At 35.1% G+C, this 15,514-nt stretch overlaps 1 protein-coding gene across 1 annotated transcript in view; it reads right to left on the bottom strand.

Annotated features, from left to right (window-relative positions):
• LOC117400543 (methionine synthase reductase-like) overlaps positions 1 to 14,204 on the bottom strand; it is a 28,302-nt gene extending 14,098 nt beyond the window's left edge. Inside the window, exons 1-13 of the mRNA XM_059023105.1 lie at positions 14,107 to 14,204; positions 13,110 to 13,286; positions 11,957 to 12,113; positions 11,353 to 11,506; positions 11,048 to 11,165; positions 10,502 to 10,895; positions 8,946 to 9,062; positions 8,629 to 8,782; positions 7,823 to 7,911; positions 7,226 to 7,406; positions 3,745 to 3,787; positions 2,748 to 2,943; positions 308 to 423 (exon numbers count right to left, since the gene is read on the bottom strand). Coding sequence (XP_058879088.1) covers positions 308 to 423; positions 2,748 to 2,943; positions 3,745 to 3,787; positions 7,226 to 7,406; positions 7,823 to 7,911; positions 8,629 to 8,782; positions 8,946 to 9,062; positions 10,502 to 10,895; positions 11,048 to 11,165; positions 11,353 to 11,506; positions 11,957 to 12,113; positions 13,110 to 13,282 — 1,892 coding nt within the window. The 5' untranslated portion in view covers positions 13,283 to 13,286; positions 14,107 to 14,204. The remainder of the gene's footprint in view (positions 1 to 307; positions 424 to 2,747; positions 2,944 to 3,744; positions 3,788 to 7,225; positions 7,407 to 7,822; positions 7,912 to 8,628; positions 8,783 to 8,945; positions 9,063 to 10,501; positions 10,896 to 11,047; positions 11,166 to 11,352; positions 11,507 to 11,956; positions 12,114 to 13,109; positions 13,287 to 14,106) is intronic.
• Between the last annotated feature and the right edge of the window lie 1,310 nt (positions 14,205 to 15,514).

Below are 15,514 nucleotides of genomic sequence, written 5' to 3'. Positions count from 1 at the left end.
ATGAAAACAAAGTATGTTAAAATCGAAATGAAACAGTTGAATTTGGAGAATTCACCTGGTCTATTCTTTTCGTTGGATTTAAATTAATCTAAAGACAGATCCTGTGTGAGATCTGGTAAAGAAAAAATATTCATTCTGTAGTGTTGAATATGAACAAAGTTGGTCAACTCTACAATTATTTTGTTAATTCACACATATTTTACAAACATGATTTAAATAACGTCAATTTTAATTGTAGTACTATGTTGCTGTCTTTTACCATAGTGAAAGAATAAAAAAATTTTAAAAAGACAAAACAAAACTATACCTGTGCTGGAGGAAGCCAATGAAGGGTGCGACCCCTGTGCCTGGTCCGACCATGATAAACGGCACTGACAGATCGGAAGGCAGGTGGAAAGAATTTGGACGAGTACAAATAGACACCTGGAAATAAAATCATCATTTAAAATGGTTGTAGCTAACAAAGTACTTTCCTAAATCTTACCTGTCGTGCACTTTACATGACACGAATTTTAAAACAGGACACCTGGTATTAGAACAGGTAGAAGAAAGTTCCCAGTTTGCTAACCATAACTTGTGTTACACTGTGAAATGTGTTACACTTGCACTTCCTAGGTCATTTTTAGCTCATTTCTCTCAGCAAGACCATCTGAAAGCAATATCTGCAAACAGAGATTTCCTAACCTAGTGCAGTACCAGAAATTGTGTTTTAAAACGAAAATTCCTTGTTTAAAATGGAAACTGCTTCAAGTCCGTAAACTGCAGCTTTGCTCCTTGAATTACGTCTAACAAATATGAACACCAATTTAACTTATCACTTTTTTTTTTTTTTAATTGTGCTGCAATGGACACATATTTTCTTGTTCAATACTCAAGATAGAACTTTACCTGGGGACTCATATAAAACTATTACTTTATGTGTTGAATATGAAGCAATATTGCAATGAGTTTGATCTTCAACATAAATGAACCGAACAGTCACATGACCACATTACGGCAGCCATGTGTCACAAGTGAAAGGATACTGTTAGCGTTTTCAATGTTCATGCAATGTTAAACAGATGTTTTGAGAATATCAGATACAATTAACTGTTCTTAATATTGTAATCAGTTGGCTTTATCAAGTTTTTTTTTTTTCTTTCAACTGTTTGCAGATATGACCTCATATCAAATGGTAAGGATAATGGCCAACGTTTTAAAAGGTAAATATAAATTGAGTTTTTATGACCAGAATGCACTTTACCAGCAAATGTATTTTAGTGATTAATTTGCCATTCTACAGAAATATTGCTGTATACAGTAGCATTATTCACTTATTATGTCTGCTAAATGCCAGACCTTACATTGAAAATCAATAGGCTTCACATTTTGCTAATGTAGGGGAGTTTTATGTTTACAAACTTGTTTTGGACTTGTTTTATTTTTGACATTTTATTTTACAGATGTTGACTTTCATTTTGAATTTACCAGACAGGCTGCTCCTGCTAATTTGTTATCAGTGGTAATTACATTTAAAGTATGGTGCAATAATGCTAACACATCTGTAATGTATGGCGTCCTGTTCTTTTAAATACTCATCATTCTGAATGATTTACTTATGTTAATGTTTAAATCGTTATTTGCCAACTATTCCTTAACGATTCATCAGAACTAAATCATTAATCATACCTAAAATACATTTTAAATTATTTATTTATTAAAATGCTATACTGCTCAAAATGAACTTAAGAACATAAGAAAGTTTACAAACGAGAGGAGGCCATTCGGCCCATCTTGCTGGTTTGGTTGTTCGCAGCTTATTGATCCCAGAATCTCATCAAGCAGCTACTTGAAGGATCCCAGGGTGTCAGCTTCAACAACATTACGTGTTGTACCTTCTTCCAGATAAGTATCAATCTAGGCTTGCACAGACATCTTAAGAAAGATCAACTCGTTCAATGTTGCAAAAATATAAGTCCATCAAGGGATAAACTAAAAATATTTAACATCTTTGTATTAAAGCTACAATGTCTCACAATCAAGCGCAACTGTACAGATTACTATATTTCTGTAATGCCTATTAACTTAATTATTTTAATTTGCCTGTCTGTGCAATCTACTATATTATAATGCATTCCCTTTTTCCTTTCTAATTCATTAGTGTTTTTTGATCCCCTGAAAAACTAGTATGTCACTAACATCCATCCCTCCCACAAGTTCAAAACATAGAGCTATCAGCAGAATGAGAAAGTTGATTAGTGATTCTATGCATAGATGCAAAATTTTAATTGTCCACAGAATCTGGTATTCTCAATAACTTAAGTAATATTAATACCAAGTTCCATGACGACTGTATAAGCAGCTCTCCACATATATGTGCAAATGTGAGTGTCACACACAGATGGACATAAGTATGGACAGACAGACACACACCCATATCCCCTGAATTTGATAATCTCAATAATTTTAAAAGTGAAACCTGAATAAGCGGTCCTCCACATTCATGCAAAATGTACTTTACAGACAGGCAGATGCTCCTCCATATCACGTATTCTCAATAACCTATGCAAAATAATTTTATATCATGACAATAATAATAAAAGCAGTTCTCGAGATGTGTGCGACGTGTGACTTGCATAGCTACGATCGCCTCCACTATATCCCCTTCTCAGGGGATTCCCTCTCCAGCGGGGGATAGTAAACATAGAAAAGGAACAAGTCTAACTGTACTGTTAAATTAATCTGTGCTTTGGGCAAGAAACACTCACCTTTGGAAACAGGGAATGGTCTTGTCCCACCTCAGAAAGCTTGCCTGGTGTCTCAGAGATCTGGAGAATTGGCGATACCAGCTTTGACAGCCAGCCTGTGCATACACCCCTTCTCGGAATAGGTCGCTCAGAACATGAGGGAAACTCCACAATATTAAACACAAAATGCAGTTTTCCAGGATGAAAGCTACTTGAACTGCAAAGAAAAAAAAAACACAATATTAAAATATTCTTTCGTTTATTCTCTCCATTATTTTCCTCTATGGTTTACTTATTTATTTTATTTTTTAATTAATCAATTCCTCTACCCAATTTCAAATACCTATTCTCTTTGCACAAAGCCTTCCATCTGTATCCTTTCTTTTATTATGAGTCCTCCTGAGACCCCTGTAGACCGAACTTGAGCTATTTATTATTCAACATCCTAATAATGTTAAAACCAGATTTAAGACTTCTGAATTAATACTCAGAGCCACACATTTTAAAACCGTGATTTCTCTGTGCTCTGAGTAACTTCATAAGAACATTTGCTCTGATGTGTTTAAAGATTGATATGTTGTGGCATCAGAAATACAATACTGCTGGTGGGGATTAAAATGCAAGTCAAATCTTTAAAACTATTAAATAAAAGGATATAATGTTTAGGTGTTTCTTGCAAAATATGTATGTTCACAATTTACCCCATTAAGACATTAGTTACTGTATAAAATCTTGGAATTTCTGAACAGGTACAGTAATAGAATGGTCTTCAAATATAAAGCGAACGACTGGGGGTAGCTATTGCCCATTTAACACTAGTCACTTAAAATTAGGCAAATATTTAATAAGCAAGAAGTGCAGCAGAATGCCAAATGTTATTAAATAACATTCACTTTTATTTTACCCAAAAAGGGGGTTCCTGCAGTGGTGACTACCAAGACTGATTCCAATGTAATTTTAAAACAAATACAATATAAAACAATAGATGAGGAGTATAATAAAAAAAAATTACCAATACCTGGCTGCTGAATATGATCTGGGTTGCAATTTCGGCAAATGTTCTAAAAAAATTATAAGTGAAAAATATATTTATGAATTACTGTTTTTGAAGACTTCAAAGATATCATTTAATAGTGCAGTAATATGACTGAGAATCTAACTTGCAGACACTATAAATAAAACTGAAGTAAAGCATACAGCTAAGGCCAAAGGTTTTGCATCACCCTATAGAATTAACTCATTTTGCTTCATAAAGTTGAATGAAACCTGCTGAATAATGTTATGTTAATTAGCATACAGTAAAATGTGACATTTTGAAATCTAACATGGAATACTATTATGACTTCTGGTAGACTTTTGCGAAATCATTTTGTATTTTCTTTGATTAAATGGTGTTAAATAAAAAAGATCAAAATTATGTTCATATAGTTGTTTTTTTTGGTTTGTTTGTTTTTGAATGGTTTGTCTCAATCCTAAAATTCTAGGTGATGCAAAACTTTTGGCCAAAGCTGTACATCTAGCAACATATTCTTATGGATGCCTGCCATTACTACACTAAGCAGGCTACTTTATAGAATAGCTATATTCATTTTTCTTCATTCTGTTAAAGACATGGTTCCACCTGCTAAAAAAAAATCCATATTACATTGCTTCTGTAATATAAACTGAACTGCCTGAAAATGCTGAACATCTTAAACGTGTTAAAGTCTAAATGTCTAAAAACCCCAAACAGCTGTATTAAAGTAAGTATTTCCTTTTTTGGTTAAAGAATTCATAGAAGTGCCTTATACTGTGAATAATCCCAAATTAAAGCCATTTGTTCTTCGCCACCAACCTATCAAATATCAGCATTAAATTAACCACTTTATATGTGATAATCAACTGGTTACCATGACGATTTGATTTTCAACGATACTCATCCTGTTGCTTATTATCTTTTTGCCTAAGTACAGAAACGCATAGAAAGGGAGAGCACAGAAGTCTGTCAAATTGGCTTGGCTTAGTAATGAACCACAGTAAAATGATGCCAAGTTACATTTAAAATGGCATTACCAAAATAACTGGAGAAAATAAAATAAAAAGCTTCTACAGTGCTTTAAAGTGTTACCAAAATATAACTCCTAATATGCTGTTCTGGAATTACTTTTTTTCATTACCTTTATTGATCAAATGAATAGAGGTTTAAATAATTACCTTCTGTTCGTTGTTCAGGGTTGGAACAAATAACAGGGTAGTTCCTTTTTTTTTTTAAATGGCATATTTATAAGTGTGTTAAATTGTCTTCATACATTATGGGGAATTTTCCAGAAAACATTCCTAAAATAAACAGCTTTACCATACATTACAGTTGTGATTGCTTTGTGTCTACTGCCCTCTCCTGGAATGTGTTTGTATAGCATTAAAACCTCCCAGCAAACCTTCATGGTGTTAGAAATAGTGTGCTTCAATTCTACATTGCTAAAGCAATGCTTCCCTATAGTAAAATATACCCAATATTAGAAAATGAACAGTTAATTACAAAGCTACAAGTTTACTTTAAAAATGTACATGTTTATTAGATTGAAAATAAACTCAAAGAGGATGAAGGCTAACTATAAAAACAAAACAACCAAGGTAGCTTCCATAAGCACTCTTTCTGAATGACAAGGGGATTAACTACACATTTAACATTTTAATCTGAGTTTGTATTTACAAGGTGAGTAAACAGACTTCACTTCTTAAGAGGCATGCTTATTTTACAAAAACATTATTTTCAAATCATATGAGTTTTCAATAAACCCTCTAAAATGGACACCAAAACATTATAGGGTTGGAACAATAATTGAAATATTAATAATCACGCCAATTTTTTTGCAGTGTTAAATTTAATCGCCTTGAAAAATTATCACCAATAATCATAATTATCGTCCGTGACCCAATGAAGCAGGAAGCGGCTCTGCATTGAGCAGTAAGCAGCACTGCACTGTCTGTGTGAGCACTGCGTACACTGGGAAGTTAAGTACTGATTTTAAACAATATGCTTAGGCTTTTAACTTTACGTCATGGTTTCATTTTGATAATACGTTGGCAAAGCATGACTGGTTTTCTAACATAAAAACACAAATATTGTTTGTAAAACTGAAAAAACACTAGCTCACTGTAAAATAACTGTAGAAAAGTGGAACTTTGGACTATTAAACTTTTTTTTTTATGTCAATTGAATGTAATTGCAAAAAGAAAACACAACCATATGGCAAACATTTAATATTGCCTAAACAACTTTGTTGCTTCTGTTGCGTTTTTATTTTACACTACACAGTAAAGACATGAGTACTATGGGAGACTGTGTGGTCCAGTGGTTAAAGAAAAGGGCTTGTAACCAGGAGGTCCCCGGTTCAAATCCCACCTCAGCCACTGACTCATTGTGTGACCCTGAGCAAGTCACTTAACCTCTTTGTGCTCCGTCTTTCGGGTGAGACGTAATTGTAAGTGACTCTGCAGCTGATGCATAGTTCACACACCCTAGTCTCTGTAAGTCGCCTTGGAGGTGTCTGCTAAATAAACAAATAATAATAATAATAATAATAATAATAATAATAATAATAATAATAATAATAATATACTGCAGCCTATGCACCCCACAGGGAAAAATAAGCTTGTATATATCTGTTCCCATGGTGTTGCTATTGTGACAAAGGGTAGTTGCATAAATAGAAGAGTTAACTTTTAAAGGAAGGATAGGCAGTTTATTTGATTAAACTGTCTGCATACAAGCAGCGATGTGCAAAACTCAGTATGTTCCTACACAACTATATATACAGAGAGAGACACACACGGTTTTTTTTTAAACCTAGTTTGATTCTCTTAATGGCAGATTCGTCACAAAAGTAAAGCAAACAAATGCTTCCAGGTAACATTAGCAATTTTGTTTCGTTATATTAATACATTTGGCGGCACTTTTTTATGAAACTAAATGTTCTCGAATTAGCAAATGTTTAAATAAGAAAAAAATATATATTATTTTATAGGAAAACTACATAATTTATTAATATACTAATTACAATAGGTGTATTTTTATACTCACTGGGCACCAGAAATTTAAATACTGTCCAGTCTTTTTTCTTCTAAACTCAGTGACAAAGGCTGGCGGTTGTTATGCTGTTCAAGTATACACTTGATAAATTACAATCATTTATGTTTTATTTATTCAGCTGATAAATCATGATTATCGTGATAATTTACAGACGATAATCGATGGTTAAAAATGTAATTATCGTCCAACCCTAATACATTATGCAAATTACTACCAAAAGTTTAAATGTCCTTTGAAAGTTGTGTCCCAAACTTAAGAGAAACATTTCCCCCTCGTCATAGCCCTAGTGCAGTCATTAAGACAAGAAGAGTACGTTTATCCTTGAATCGACATCATAATTTGAAATCCCTTCAATAATTCAAGTTTAGGAGAATCAGACAGAAGTGTAATTAGAACTATGAATATAAAACAAAGAGGCGTCACAAACCTATGAGCAGACAAAGTGGTGGGGAACAGGATGAGAAGGCATGAAGTAGATCCAACACACAGAGGCTAGGGTCTCTAACAAAACGATTATAATCTGCAGACCCCTGTTTGCTGCATAGCTCCTGAAGCCTTCGTTTTTCACAGGAATCCGTGGTATACTCTACCAATGCTCGCAGAAATGCCTAGATGTGAGAAATTAAGAAAAAGTAATTAACAAAACCTTCCCTGTTTTGCACGTCCATTATCTACATAGGCCTATGAAAGAAGCACGTCATAAAGTGTAGCATTTATCATGTTTAAAAGAAGTTTACTCAACCATGTCTGTCTTTCAAAACTGCAGATCTGAGACCTAGATAACAAAAGTTCACAAGTATTCATGTGTTCACTATGATCCATGTAAGATAAGGATTTGCTTTACATAAGGATTTGATTCTTTTGAAACCTGTTAAAAACTAAGATGTTATCTCATTCTTAATATACTGTCAAAAATGTACTGTCTGGCAAAATAAAAATAAAAAAGACATGGTCAAAATGCAATTCTTTATCGTTCCTACTTAAATATTATTTTTGCAACACAAGAATGATTCAATTTGGGCACCTTCTTTGGAACAGCTCTTATTTCCAAACACCAGGTCAGAAGGTAACGTAGCGTGCTGTTCTCAGGAATGTATGCTGGCAGCTGTGCCACTGTTGGGAGAAATCTGTAAGTTACTATTTATTTATATTATGTCTGGATGGATATTAGAGGAGGTAAATCCATAAGTAAAGACAACACAGCATGGTGTGCTGGCATTTCGATAGTTTTCTGAATCCCTGAATAAAATGAATATTTATCAAACACTGGGGTCCAGTTCAGTGATCTGAACCGTGGTGGATCGAAACTCCAGCTGGTGTTTTCCTCCAGGACTGATATGTTGAACTACTTATTAACATTACTACATACATAATAAACATACAATTCATGAAAAATCAGGTTATTAACATCTGCCACTATTTACATTATTAAAACAGACTCACTGTTATATCCTTAAAGGTTTGAGCTCAGCAAGGTTCATAGCAATATGTTCTCTAGGGCTTTTTGTATTATTAAATGGGAGGCTGGCTCTTATCATGGCTCTTATAAGAGGGTGAATAGATTATTATTATCACCTCAAGACCTGTGCAAGCATGTCTGCACTGGAAAAAACAAACAAACATCAGACTCAATGCATCTCGTTAGCATCAGCAATTAACTGAAACAATGCTATTGTCAGCAAGGAAGCAAAGATGCTGAAGGTGAGACTAATATTCAAATTCTATGCAGGTTATACCTCATAGAAAAATTAGGTGCCCCCTAATAAGTAATGATTCTTACAACAGGCAGACTTTAACTGTATTTGTATTTTTTTTTTTTCTGTAGCATACCCTTCTTTTTGGTGTCTGGTTTAAGTTTTAGCTTAACACAGTGGTCCTTCTTTTCTGCAAGTTCCAGTCTCAAAATGAGTTGTTCCACTTCATTACTGCTGTTTGGGCAGGAAATATTAAAAGAATCTCCAGGCTGGTATGAGATTGGAGTTTCCTGCAAAACAAATATTGTCCTTAATAGAATACTCTTCAGGCAGCTTATTTCTGCTAGCATTTCATAAAAAGAAACAATGGAAATCTTGCAATGGAAACAGTACTACAAAATTCTCAAAATATTTAAAAATGAAACACAATAAAAAAAAATTACAAATACATACAGAAAGGTCCAGTTCAATTAGTAAGGCTGTTTTCACGGCATCCTTTTGTGTGATTTGCAGAGCTCCAGTAACTGGGACCTGGTATACAGTTTCCTGGGTACTCAGAGGACAAGCTTCCTACAAAAGTAAACACCCATCAGATGAAGAGGTACAAAATTACTTTTCCTATATTACTGTACTCTTTGTGGTTAACCTCAGAGGCATAATAGTCTTTGTGCTGGCTCTTATCATTAAAGTGGTTGTAACTGTTGGAGAAACATTCACTTTACAAGAAACTACAACATTTTACAAAATTAACTGGGTTTTAGATTGAGTTAGTATTTGAGTTTCGGTTAGTTATACAATTTGGGTTTTAATATTTATTGCTGGAGCAGGAAAGTCAGATGGTAAGGAGAAAGCTTTGAAGTGCACAACATGGCAATTTAAAAGGGACCCTGTGTTTTCTCAGATAATATTCTGGGGCTAATAATTACAATCTCCTTCCTTACATTATGGTTTCCTGAGTAAAACATCAAAGAGGCTTTGATGTTACATTCACTTAAGGTAACAAAAGGAAGGTGGACCCATGTGGTCAATGATATTATTGGTTGATAAAAATATGCATCAGTATCTATTATAACTTGTGCTTAAGGAAAATAGAGTACCCAGTTGCTCTACTGTATCTAATAAAATATCTTTGTTGAAATCTACAACGGAGTTCAGAATCACAATAATTTTTATACCACGGATGCACAGAGAAAAAAAGAACATTAAGAAACGTCTGAAATTTATTTTTAATTTCTACAGTAGCTAGCAAAATAGCTTCATGAATCTTACCCATGGTGCACTTTCATTCATTATGTAGGTCTTAAATTTGCCGTTTTGAAAGAAAGGCATGTCAGTGCACGTATTTTAATTTTAAAACATGACATCTGGTACTGCACTAGGCTAAGAAAGTTATCAGTTTGCTTGCCTTGCCTCCCAGGAAGTGTTAATGCTTCACTTCCTAGGTTCATTTCACTCCAGCAGTGTCTTGGGAGTTAAAGAGCATATTACAGATTGTAAAGCATGTTAGTCAAAAGGGGGGCAGCTAGCTGTTAAAAGCTTTAAAGGGGTCAGACAATTTCACCTCCAGATGAAATGACCAAAGGAGTGCAAGCCAATCTGAAAGCATGGGGGGGGGGGGGGGCATTTTAAAGTGTGAATGGACCAGTCATAACATACATTACAATATTTTCTGTTGAGGCTTTGTTTAAATCTATGTAAAATGTTATAATTATGGACAGAAAAAAAAAATACTGTTTTGTAGAATGGCCTGAGTCATGTCATTTCAGGCCAAAAAACTTGTGAAACGCAAAAAAACTAAATGGTCCTGTATGAGTGTTTAAATATGTAACAAGATTAACTAGCATAAACATTCTGGTGCGTGTGCAATCTGTTTTCATTTTCATTTGCTTTTTGTATTTAATGGTTTACTAAACGGTATGGCAAACAATATACAAAACAGCAATACCTTTTTATACTATAAAATATAGCAATAGCAATACCATACAATACAATACAATACAATTCAGTACCTGTCCCGATACAACGAGAAACTCCACATCCAAGTACTCTGGTGGCATTGCAGGAACATTAAGAGCAGACTTTGCCAGTGGTGGGATAGATCTGGTCAGAGAAGGCTCTGATGAGGTTGTCTCAGTCACTGGTTTGGTTTTGTCCGAAACTGGCTCTGAAAACTTGGAACCCAGGTCTCCTGAATCGTTTAACTTCAGTAGATGTAAGTTCAAGTGTGTAGCCGAGTTATCCACTGTCTCTTTGTCAGCGAAGGTTTCACACTCTCCATTTGGAACCACACCTGCATGGTCGCTTGCCTCCATTTTGTTCCGAGCAGTAGAAATACTTGATGTTAAGGCTTTCTTTGTTGCACTCCAAAGTCCATCAATCCAGGGCTCAACTACCAACTCCAAGCTAATTGGGAGAGAAAAGAGAAAAAAGCCCCCTGTATAATGGTGTCTGCTTCCCATAGTGTCCAGTTAACATTTGACACAACATCTTGCTAAGCTACCCTACTTACTATTTAATGTCCACAAAATAATGTGAATGATATGTTCTTCTCTTACCCCACACCATCATCTGCATGTCCTGTTGCATAGAATCGCTGAGCTCCCAGTTCTTGAAGACACCTGTCAATGGTTTTTCCACCGTTGCAGAAATTTGTATAATTTGAATCTCCCAACCCTTGAGAGGATAGAAGTTAAAAAGTTCAAACAAATAAAAAGAATATTAACGTGAGAATATTATGTGAACGTAATCACAACTGAGCTTCTGACGCAAACAGTAGTGTTCAAATGTTAAATCATTGGGTTAGCACTCATTTAACAATAAAAAAACACACAAGCTGGTCACCAGAGGGCATACATCCTACCTAAAAGAGCATAGCGCAGATGTGCAAAGTGATCAGGAGGGAGCGCCTTGGCCCTTATGCTCTTTACAAACTTAATGGCTGTGTCTGGTGGTTCACCATCCCCAGTGGTAGAGACAACAATAACAACAGGTGAGGTTTCTTTTTCCAGGTTGTACTGTAGAAACACAGGAATCAATGTCATAAATTAGGGGCGTGAGTTTCTGTTTCATTTCCTAATTGTTTAAACTTTAGGATCTAACATGTCTAGCCATTTAAACTTTACAATACTGTGAATGAATCTAACCAATCAAAAAAGCAATCATTAGAAATGACTGCAACATGTATTTGTGTTCGAGAGTGTAAGTATCCAGGCAGCACTGACATGTATATAAAAGGACAGTGATGACATGCTGAATATGTGATGAACAGTGTCAGATCTAAATACAGACATTGTTTCATTACAATTAGAGATCTTTGTGTCCTTGTATTTGGAAGCACCGTAGATTAGATCAATTGAACAGACCACTCAATTCTCTAGAGCAGATTTCTGTCCATGCGCATATGATGTGGAGTTACTGGTGTATAGTTCTGAAAATTAGAAAAGGGTGGAAATGTACATGATTACCTTTTCTTGTTGGCTCATACAACAAACATCAGCTACAAATTTATGTTCACTTGCTTTTTCGCAAATTTCTTCAGCAATTGCTTGAGCCTGTCCGCACTGTGAACCATACAGCAGCAAGAAGCGGTCTTTCACCTCGCATGGCATGACAGGGCAACTCCTGTATAAGCAAACAAAAAGTACTGATAAAACAATTATCTACTTTAAATACAAAAAAATGACATTACTCACTAAACGATGACACAGCAACAAAAACAAAACACAGCATTTTAAATAAGGTGCAGGATGAATCTGAAAAGGACTAAATGTTATGGGGCAAAATAAGAAATAAAAAACCTAACTTAAATACTTGCTATGCTTACTTCTGGTTTTATAACTTTAATGGGTGTGTTTACTCTTTTTACTTGAGTAAAAGGCTAGGAAAATCAGTCCCTATGCCTGCTTACAAAAAACAAATTACTCGAGTAGGATTTGAAAAATCTTAAACAACATTTCAGTTTTTTTAAAAATGGAAATGATTCAGTCCAACAGGCTTTGTATTGTAGTGCTTGCAGGCAGTACCACAGCGCCACCTGCTGACAAAAAAGACACAGTACAACTCTACAGTACATTATGCAAGTGTGGGACCCCACCCTGACCTCACCACCTGGGGCTACAGTATCGCCCTCAAGATCCAACTATTCAACTACGTAACTGGCACATGTGAATGGAGAACAATTATTACTTCAAATGAAGGCCAGTGTTCTAAATGGAATAGCAAGGTAGTCTATCTGGATCAGACTATAGCTTTGATTCAGAACTCACGTTTCAAAATAAGAACACCACGCTGCTTAGTTAGAAGGACTAGTTTAGGATTTTACATTTGAATTTCAAAACAACCCTAACACAAATGTTATACTGCTGTCAATATTCTAATTCTGCCTTGTTGTCACTCAAATTATAGTAGCCATCAGTGATCATTGCTTACTGTGCAAAATATCTGTCAGCGAAATGTGATAATGACAAGACCTGCGAGGCTGTGAAAACCAGAACCACAAAGCACTGTAATAACTTACAACTTTTATAATCAAAATGTAAGACATAAATAATCGTGCACCGTAGTGTAATCGCCTATATTACTCCAGCCCGAAAATAGAAACAAAACAAAAAATCTTACCAACAATATCTAAATGTGCCCAACAGCAGAACCACACTTTTCCACCTCTGACTGTTGTAATGTGGCACAGCAGCACAGTACAGCGGAACAGCACACGCGTTTCTTCCGATTGACGTACGCAAAATACTAGCCAATCGACTTTGTATAGAGGCGGGATGAATGGCTATTGACATCACCCTGTCAAAAAAAAAAAAAAAAAATGACGCTAATCTCGTTCTTATCATAGCATGTGAAGAACACTGTGTCACGTACTTTCTAATAAAATCGTGGGGGATTTTTTTTTATTATTATTATTTTATTGTAGAATATATATATATATATTTTTTTTTAAATAACAAATTCAACCTATGTAGCAAGTTATAAATCCATAGACAAACTCAATAAGTTAAAAAATATTATTATATAATAATAAAAACAAACAGAGGGAGACAGAGCAGAACAACACGTCCACATGGATCTGAGGCAGGTGTCGAAACCAGTGATAGTGTTTGTTTGTTTTTTGCTAACTGCAAATGCGCATAACTTTGAAGACATGCGCAGAGCTCAAGAACAGAGTAGGCAGACAGTGTTTATCGGGAAAATAAACTGATCTCTTCCGTATCGAGTTATTACACACACCTTACATCAGGGCTTCTGGTTTTCGTTGTTTTCGTCCAACTTTTCGCCTCTCCTTTACGAATTAATTTCACAATGAACATATTTCTCAGTTTTAATTCAGAAAACAAAACACAGCAAACAGTGCTCTGAGTCATTTTAAACGGAAAGTAGTTAAACACGACGAAAAACACAGAAAACCAGACACCCTCAATACCGGTATATGTTATTCAGTGCTAAGTAGCAGTTTGAAGCCTATTAGTTTGTCAGATTACATTTTGAAATGAAAACAACAGATTTTTAAGCATTATGATAGTTAAGACTAAATCAAAGTAGCTATTTTATTGGTATAAAACGAACGTAGCTTCATAAAGGTAGGTTTATGGTGCATCACTCGACTTACGCCGGTATAGCGCCCCCTCAGAAATCTGTATCCCTGCCGCATTGCGCATGTGTAAAATGAGATCGTCCCACGGGACGGCTGATTCTTCTTTTGCTCGTGCCTGAGGTAAAGTACGGGTGACGTGCACGTGCAGCACATTCGACAGGACGACATGATTTATTTGTGAGGTGTATAGTCAGTTATGGTCTGTTTTCATTAAAAACGTATTTGACTTGTTCTTTAATACGCAACTTATCACAATGACCTTGAGCAACCTGTTTAGTTTTTTTTTTTTGGTAATACAAGCCTACATGATATTACTCGCAGCTAAAACAATATACTTATGATTAGTCTAACGAATTAATTAGTAATGTGAGAATGAATTTCATAATGTGGCTCTGTGCCTCGTGATGTTATGTCTAGAATAAACACGACTTGTGTACATTATATTAAAATGCATAATGTATTAGATATAACGTTATTGTTTACAAAGATTTGTTTATGTTTTTTATTTTATATACAATACACACACAAGGTTGATATTGGGTATATATACATTGAGAAACACATGATACCAAATTAGACAGCTGACAATATCATAGTCTGGCTTGGTACCCCCTAGTGTGGTAATTAGACTTATTTTGTTTTAATTGACATTCATGGGGGGTTCAGAATGCCCTTGTTTAGCGCTTGAGTTCTGACATGCCAACATTTTTCTTTTTTTTTTTTTTTTTTTGGTTAACTGTATCGCATTTAAATGAACTCATTATTTTATAAACATTATTTATAACAGTATGTCTTATAGTAACAATATCATTAAGCAATATCATTATCTGAAATGATCAGACGAGCCCGAATCGGGTTTCTTTTTGTTGTTGTTGTTATTATTATTTGTTTATTTAGCAGACGCCTTTATCCAAGGCGACTTACAGAGACTAGGGTGTGAACTATGCATCAGCTGCAGAGTCACTTACAATTACATCTCACCCGAAAGACGGAGCACAAGGAGGTTAAGTGACTTGCTCAGGGTCACACGAGTCAGTGGCTGAGGTGGGATTTGAACCGGGGACCTCCTGGTTACAAGCCCTTTTCTTTAACCACTGGACCACACAGCCTCATTTCTTGTTGTTATCATTTCATATTTAAAAGCACAACACGAAAAACAAAAAAAGTAAAAAAAAAAAGTCAATTTCCCATTTTACACGAGCACAATATACACGGACCAGGAACACAAAATCTCAGTGACAGACAGGCCATTCGCCACTCCCCGCGATAGGGGATCAAACCATTTCATATTGCACAATTCTCTAAAATAAGAAAACCTTAATTTTATTTTATTAAACAATTCAGTGGCTGTACAATTTGTTTATTCATACCGCGACCGTGTCAACGAAGGATCGATTATATCAATGTATAATGCAGTTAAACA

This window comes from Acipenser ruthenus, chromosome 4 (genome assembly GCF_902713425.1).
Source record: "Acipenser ruthenus chromosome 4, fAciRut3.2 maternal haplotype, whole genome shotgun sequence".
NCBI classification, from domain to species: domain Eukaryota; kingdom Metazoa; phylum Chordata; class Actinopteri; order Acipenseriformes; family Acipenseridae; genus Acipenser; species Acipenser ruthenus.
This window is presented reverse-complemented; position numbering and strand designations above follow the sequence as displayed.